The sequence below is a fragment of the Diaphorina citri genome, unplaced genomic scaffold (genome assembly GCF_000475195.1).
Source record: "Diaphorina citri unplaced genomic scaffold, Diaci psyllid genome assembly version 1.1 scaffold7700, whole genome shotgun sequence".
Lineage (NCBI taxonomy): Eukaryota > Metazoa > Arthropoda > Insecta > Hemiptera > Psyllidae > Diaphorina > Diaphorina citri.
The window spans coordinates 1-7277 of NW_007385076.1; the positions used below are offsets into that span (position 1 = coordinate 1).

At 42.7% G+C, this 7277-nt stretch overlaps 1 protein-coding gene across 1 annotated transcript in view; it reads right to left on the reverse strand.

Moving 5' to 3' along the window:
• Window positions 1-2504: 2504 nt before the first annotated feature.
• The window catches only part of LOC103522268, a gene marked incomplete at both ends in the record, with an annotated part of 10068 nt that continues 5295 nt past the window's right edge, over window positions 2505-7277 (reverse strand). The window contains 5 exons of the mRNA XM_008487374.1: window positions 2505-2637; window positions 3783-3894; window positions 4622-4875; window positions 5169-5248; window positions 5995-6001. Of these exons, the coding sequence (XP_008485596.1) occupies window positions 2505-2637; window positions 3783-3894; window positions 4622-4875; window positions 5169-5248; window positions 5995-6001 (586 nt within the window). The remainder of the gene's footprint in view (window positions 2638-3782; window positions 3895-4621; window positions 4876-5168; window positions 5249-5994; window positions 6002-7277) is intronic.

Consider the following 7277-nt stretch of genomic DNA (forward strand, 5'->3'; position numbering starts at 1 on the left):
AAAAAAAAAAAAAAAAAAAAAAAAAAAAAAAAAAAAAAAAAACTTGATCAACTATTTTTCAACAAACCACACGAAACGTTGCTGCACATTACTTAGGGATTTAGCTAATGTGTCCACACATAGCACCTATAGGGATTTAGCTAATGTGTCCACACATAGCACCTAGTCGACGGCTGACGATCGACGAGGTGAATCTATGTTGTCGAGACAGTGTGGACGGTTTCATTTGACATCAACAGCTTTGGCCACACATAGTCGGCCGTCGACTATGTGTGTACACAGCTTTAGAGAGTCTCAGTAAAGTAAGAATTCGACTCTTTCCCAGGTGAATTTCGACAGTTGAGCTACGGACGCAAAGGGAATCTGAAAAGATATGACTTTCTTCTGGCTTCGGATCCAATCAGACGGTAGCAGTTAGTATTTTCTCTTTGAACTTATTAAGATTTATGTCCTCCCCTCCACTCATGATCAGACAGTCTGATTGACAGCAATCTCACAGAGCTCTATTATACCGTCTTAATGTGTGTGGAGGGAAAAAGTTTGAAACCCAAGTCTATCCTGCCTCGGTGGCGTAGTGGTCAAGACGCTCGCCTGGTAATCAGGAGGGCGTGGGTTCGATCCCAGCCGAGGTATGGAATTTTAGTAATCGTAATTTTCATTAGGTACTAGCCTAATTACTCTAGTTAGCTTGAAGGGGCGCTACCCTGCGTTGTAAGCGGTTCGATTCCCCCCCATGGCAAACTTTATGGTAAACAGATAAGGTTCGTTTTCGGAACGACTGGTTGCATCCTATCCTGTCCTTCGTCTACTCGTAATTTTCACCTAGTTACTCTAGTTAGCTTGAAGGGGCGCTACCCTGCGTTGTAAGCGCTAAGGCGCAGGTTCGATTCCCCCCCATGGCAAACTTTATGGTAAACAGATAAGGTTCGTTTTCGGAACGACTGGTTGCATCCTATCCTGTCCTTCGTCTCTCTTCAATTTCGGGATGATAAGTCCTCCGTCGTTAGAGTTCCCTCGAGGAAATCTATATTCTCATGTAGGTACCTATCTGTCCTCCCTATGTAGGTACCTTCCTACCTATGTATTTTACCTCCTTCCCTCCCTCTCTATGTAGGTACCTAATATGGTCGGGTTAAAACTTAAACCTCACTTCGCTGGGTCAGTCTACTCACGTGATATTCGGACTCGGAAAACGAGGCCATAAGTTCGTCCACACGTTTCGGAGGCCTCTGCTCCCCCGAGTCTGGTGTGGTTACCTGATAGTGTGTGTGCTCATCAGGTATCAGGTAGACCTGGCAGACGGATCTTTTCAACCGTACCTATCAGGTCGGCCTGTTGTCAGGTCTACCTGATAGTGAGTGGCTGGCCAAAAGTATTTGAAAACTGAGATCAGGTGTACTTGATAGAATCGCCAAACACTCATCAGGTCTGTCAGGTGTCAGATGGAACTGATCGAATTTTCATCAGGTATACGGGGTATAATAGTGAGTGGCTGGCCAAAGGTATTTGAAAACTGAGATCAAGTGTACTTGATAGAATCGCCAAACACTCATCAGGTCTGTCAGGTGTCAGATGGAACTGATCGAATTTTCATCAGGTATACGGGGTATACCTGATATAAGTGGCTGGCCTCAGGAACTATTGAAAAATCACCTTGAATCATCACACTCCAGATCACTAGCTTATATCCCAGATATCAGATATCCCACCCCTTCGATCCCACCGCCTCAGGAAAAAGTAAAAGCTCAAGTCTACCCTGTATACTCGTATTTTATCTCTACAGTGTTTCTCCTATGGAAGCGAGGCTATGACATTTGGTTTTGGAACGCCCGGGGCAATCTGATAAAAAGGGCGGACAGCTACAAATTGAGGAGGGCGGAGAGAATAAAAACATAAATTTCGAGTCGAACATTCCAAATTCGAAGTGTCATATTTTCTCCTAATGAGATGGGATCTAAATGTTTCGTTTCAATATTTCTTGTGAGGAGAGAAAGAAACATACTCCAGCCTAGTTAATAAAAAGGCGGACAGCTACAAATTGAGGAGGGTGGAGAGAATAAAAACATAAATTTTGAGTCGAATATTCCAAATTCGAAGGGTCATATTTTCTCCTAATGAGATGGGATCTAAATGTTTCGTTTCAATATTTCTTGTGAGGAGAGAAAGAAACATACTCCAGCCTAGTTGGCTTTAAAGGTAGCGTATACAAACAAATGCCTAATAAGCACTAGGTCGCGGGTTCGATTTCCGCCTGGGGTGAACTTTATCCTAAACAGAAAAATAAGTAGGTACCTACAGCAGGGCCGTATCCAGGATTTTGTCGAGGGGGGTGGGGTCTGGCCTACAGTACAAGAGAATAATGAAGCTCCAAGGGAGAGGGGCAGCCCCACTTTGGGGTCGAGTGGATTGGAACACATCACATGCCTTCAGGCACACTCCATTTGTCAAGGGTTTAGGCATTGCCTTGCCCTTGGGATCAATTTAACTGTAAAGTTTGAACTTACGTGAATCCATTGGACCGATGATCCACAGTGTCGATAGAGTAACCAGTACGATGGGCATGATTCAGATCGCTCAGAAGAGAATCCAACTCATTGATGTTCTGCTTGAGGGTGACGTCACTACCTCTTGGAGCAGCTGGAGGGAAAATCGAGAAAACAAATCATTAGGTATTAATGTCCTGCTTTTAAAAGCTTAGTGCCTTGGACCCTTTAATAGATTGAAAATGATATTATTTAATGGCCTGTCTGAATAGTGCAGTGGTCATTTAGTCATGGGCTTGCTTCGTGATCAGGAGGGCGCGTGTTTGAATCCCATTCCGAAGATCCCACACCAGTCAATTTCTCATCGAAATAAACATACCTATTAAATAGGTCCTTGTTTGAGTATTCGGACACAATTATAAGAATATAACCTAGTACCTAATATAATTGCTCTGGTTTTAAAAGGACTCTCAAGTCCTGTTCAACCTTTATAAATACTTGTGGCTTCGAACTTCAAATGAATTGAAACATCGAGAAAACAATGCCACAAAAATATAGAAAAGTCGAAGTAGGAAAATTCCTACTCTAGTTTCTGTATACATACATATTAAATTTGTACCTATCATAAGAAGTTGATATAATATTATTAAAAGTGCCTACCTATGTAGGTACCAAGGTAGGTAGGTATATTCTATATTGTACCTATACTTAGTCTGTAGGTATCTGTATGATACTAACATGAATGTTATCTTAGGAGCGACCTGCCCACACACATCTCTCGGTAGGTACACGGTTGAACGCTTGGCTGATTATTATGATTTGGTTAGGCTTCTCTCTGATTTTAATCGCCATTAATGTCACATTTACTACACCTATACGGGTGACGGACTTTCTTTCATTGTTGGCCAAAATTGTTCGAATTTCCTTCAAAAAAATACCTACCTCGGAGCTCTTACAATGTTACGTTTGAAGTTATAGGGTGAACTAGGAGTTTCGAGACACACAATACACGTATTTATTTAGGTGTTTTGAAGGTCTTTAATCGACGAGATTAAGAACTGAAGAGAGTAAGAAACCCTATACCTACCTATGTTCTTAGATATCTTTTTTATCAAGACTCAAAGTTCCTTTTATTATGTGTGAGGTATCTACATGGTCTTGGGTGTGAAGCTGTATCCATACATAGTCGACCGGGCGTCGCGTCGGTCGACTGAACCGTCCACACTGTCTGGACGACATAGATTCACCTCGTCGATCGACGGCCGGTCGACTATGTGTGGACAGGTGGACAGGACTTACTGTGGGTCGGAGTTTTGTTGGTGTTGTATTGGTAACTCTTCTGAACTTCCTTGTACGACTTGAGTCCGCTTTGCTCAGGGGGCAGAATGTGTTTCTGGTGTTCGACATTTTTCTGAAAAAATCAACAAAGGTCTTTGTTATTTTTAACTAGTTCCGGTGTTTTGCGCACAGAAAGAGTTTCACAACTTCGCCTTGATCGATCGTACGTGTATACCGTATACCGCAAGTTTGCGCAGGCTCGATGTGTGAAATTTGCTTCACACCTGAGATCTTATGCCAGTCATTCTCGCTCAGACCGTCGAAACGTGTGGAGCGGAAAAAGCTTCAGACCCAGGTCTCTCAGACGGTCTGGGTCTGTCAGACGGTCTGGGTCTGTCTGATGGTCTAAGGGTGAAGGGCGGGCATAAGATTATGAGACCAAGTTAGGAGATAAGTCTGCAGCCAAAGAGATTCCACTCTGGACGTCCACACTTGCTGCCATATGCCACTTATGGCGTAGTGGTCACTACGCTCGCCTTGCACGCGGGAGTCCCGGGTTCGATTCCCGGCGGGCTCAAGAAATTTGTATCATGCAAATGATTGACTCCGTGACTGGATGTTGCGGGGCCCACTCAGCCTCGTGAGGAAAATGAGTAGCTATGACATATAAAAAATACGCATAGCGACCGGTGCCAGCATGGTAGGTAAACATTGGATGTTAGGATTATTGAGATATTGGGAAAAATCCTACAATGCTGCAGTGAGCACCAAAGTTGTGATATAATAACACAAAGAAATTGCATTTACATTTACAAATCTGAAAAAAGGTCGATTATGAAATACGGCTTTGGTCTACTTACAAAAGATTCAAAGTTGGGTGGCAGTTTAGATTCCGATATGACAGTCGTTGAGTTAGACGGGTTAAGGTATTCGATATGGTACTCCTTGTTCGTTTCGGCGGGCTGCCCATTCTTCTCGGTTCGTGTAGACTTGGCGAATTCTCGGAACCCGGTCGTTATAACGTTCCCGTTGGTGTTGCTGTATCCGTTGGTCATGGTACCCAGGGAGGAGCCTGGCCTGGATACACTTCGCTGGAGATCTTCAAGGAGGGCATCTGCAAAAGTGGCGAAACAAAGGGTTACCTAAAAGGTTAAACACAGGTTGCATTTAAAGGTTGCATTACGGACTTGCTGAGTAGGTACACTTCCTTTTGCTACACCCTATATGTATGTCTCTCCTGTTGCTTTCGCCAAAAACACAAGAACCTAAGAAGCACACCGAAAAGCACTACCCCTGTTCATAACCACAACCTTAGACAAGTTTGGGGTAAGTTTTCCTTTTCTTGTACATATTTCATGTCTTTTGTCTTATTGAAGACAGTCGATCTTGTAAGAACTATCGACTTACCGATATTTCCCCCTCCGCCTCCTCCCCCTGTGGTACTGCTGGATGATGTGGTAATGTGATGATGTCTTGTCAAAGACATTCTGAAACACAGAAAATGGAGCATACATCAGAAATAATTTTTACTAAGGTACACATCACTGCTATCTAACTCCACGGGTGTCCAGTAATGCATTCCAAGCCAGATGGGCAAAATGCACTTCTCTACAGCAACAAATACAATCGATTCTGCTCCTAACTACATATTCTTTAGTTTCTCAGTTTTAATTGGATTTGTAGCTGTACAAAAGTCCATTTTGGTCAACTGGACTGGAACGTTACTGTACGCCAGTAGCTGGACTATCTCGTGTAATCCAATCGAGTGAATATGATTATTTGATTAATAACCTTCATAGTTCATACCCAAGTATCCATTTATCTCTACATGACTATCAATTTACTCAGAGAAGTACCTACAGCCTAGTCCTATCCAATACCATTGATCACTTTACATAGAGACCACGAGAGTGACGTCACAGCAAGACCTGGTGATGTGAATGTACCAGCTCTCAGAAATGCCAACTCTGACCATTTATGCCAGCTCGGACCATTTATGGCATCTGATGGCGAGTGAGTTGGCTTCGTCCTACTCAGTTTATCACACATTATGGAGGTACTACACCAGATTGGTAAGGAAATGTGGTACCCCGCGAACCTCTTCGGTTCCCGGATTCCGAGGTTTGGATTTTCCTCAGAGCGATCTTGATAACAATTTGATTGATCGACTGAAGTAAGTTATTTTAACTCAAGAAAGCATTTCATTGGTGGGACCCTTTTTCTTGGAACTCGCAGTTCTTCTGAAACCATAACAAACGAGAAGTTCTGGACACCGAAGCGTGAGGACTCACAAACAGGTATGCATCAGAACGTGACTTCATTCAAAACAGGTACGCGTTGCACTGTCGGTAACTTCGATACCTCCTAATATCTCGTATGGTTAGTCTTTGTTTTTATTTTTTACCTTTATTCTTAGACAGCGCGATGCTTCAAAGTCGTTGCCAACGGCGCAACAAATCGTTGTCGAGCTCAACCAACCTTTCGATCTTAATGCACTACACGTCTGCCCCCGGTAGACCCGTTAGCGTACGGCCGACCGAAAAGGGGGCCGAGGTGAACCCGACCCATTTCAAAAACTCCTCGCGATTCATCGTCAACACGGTAAACGATACTTATCCTCCACTTGTGCAGTAGAAGTTTTTTTTTTGGCAGAGGAATCGACCTATGTTAATCCACTTTGGAGATAGTTTGTCTTAGAAAGGGGACTGCCGACACCACCAGTCCGATGAATTTTAAACGGGTAACTTACGTAAGAGGATGTGATCATGGCATATGAGGTGTGATGTTTAAAGTCGGCTATTCGCTAACCAAACGTCAAAGTAACCTAAAGGAATTTTGTGGATCCTTCCGATCCTCTTCTAGAGATAAAAGAGATACGTAAAGCGATTCATCAATGTTAATCCATTATATAATTGTGAGCGTATAATAATCCATTCGATACAACAGTTGAAATAATACATGCGTTTAGCTCTGGTGAATATAAACGATATAGTTTTGAACGTGAACTATTGTACTTTGCATCGGATTTTCCGCTTCAACACATAGTTTAATACTTACACACGTGAGTCCAATAATGTCAGAGAATTATCGTATGGTCTGACACTATATCCCTGGAGAAAGACTCGCATTCCTAATCCCAAAGAAAAAATGTGTCTTAACATGCGAGTGTGTTGTTTACCCGGAGTGCCCCGCAGGTTTTTCAGGTTAACGCGGATTTTAGGTAGGACAAATGGTTTAAAGTAGTTTTAGAACTATCCACACCCTGCTCATAGAATTTTGCCTAAAGGTACCCCGGGAGTTTCCGGTGTGGTCTGAATTTTAACTTATTCTTTTAAGGTACTTTCACAGCTTGTAAAGACTGTTTAAAGTACTTTTTAGCCTGTTTGGGCAAGCTCTCAATACCACTTTGTTAATTTGTTTGGTTTACGTAGCGGTTCCATTTTGAATCTTAAGTGAAACCAAGCAACTTTCTTGAGCTTTTTCAAGTGGTTGGTACTTTTCGATGTTTTACTTTTT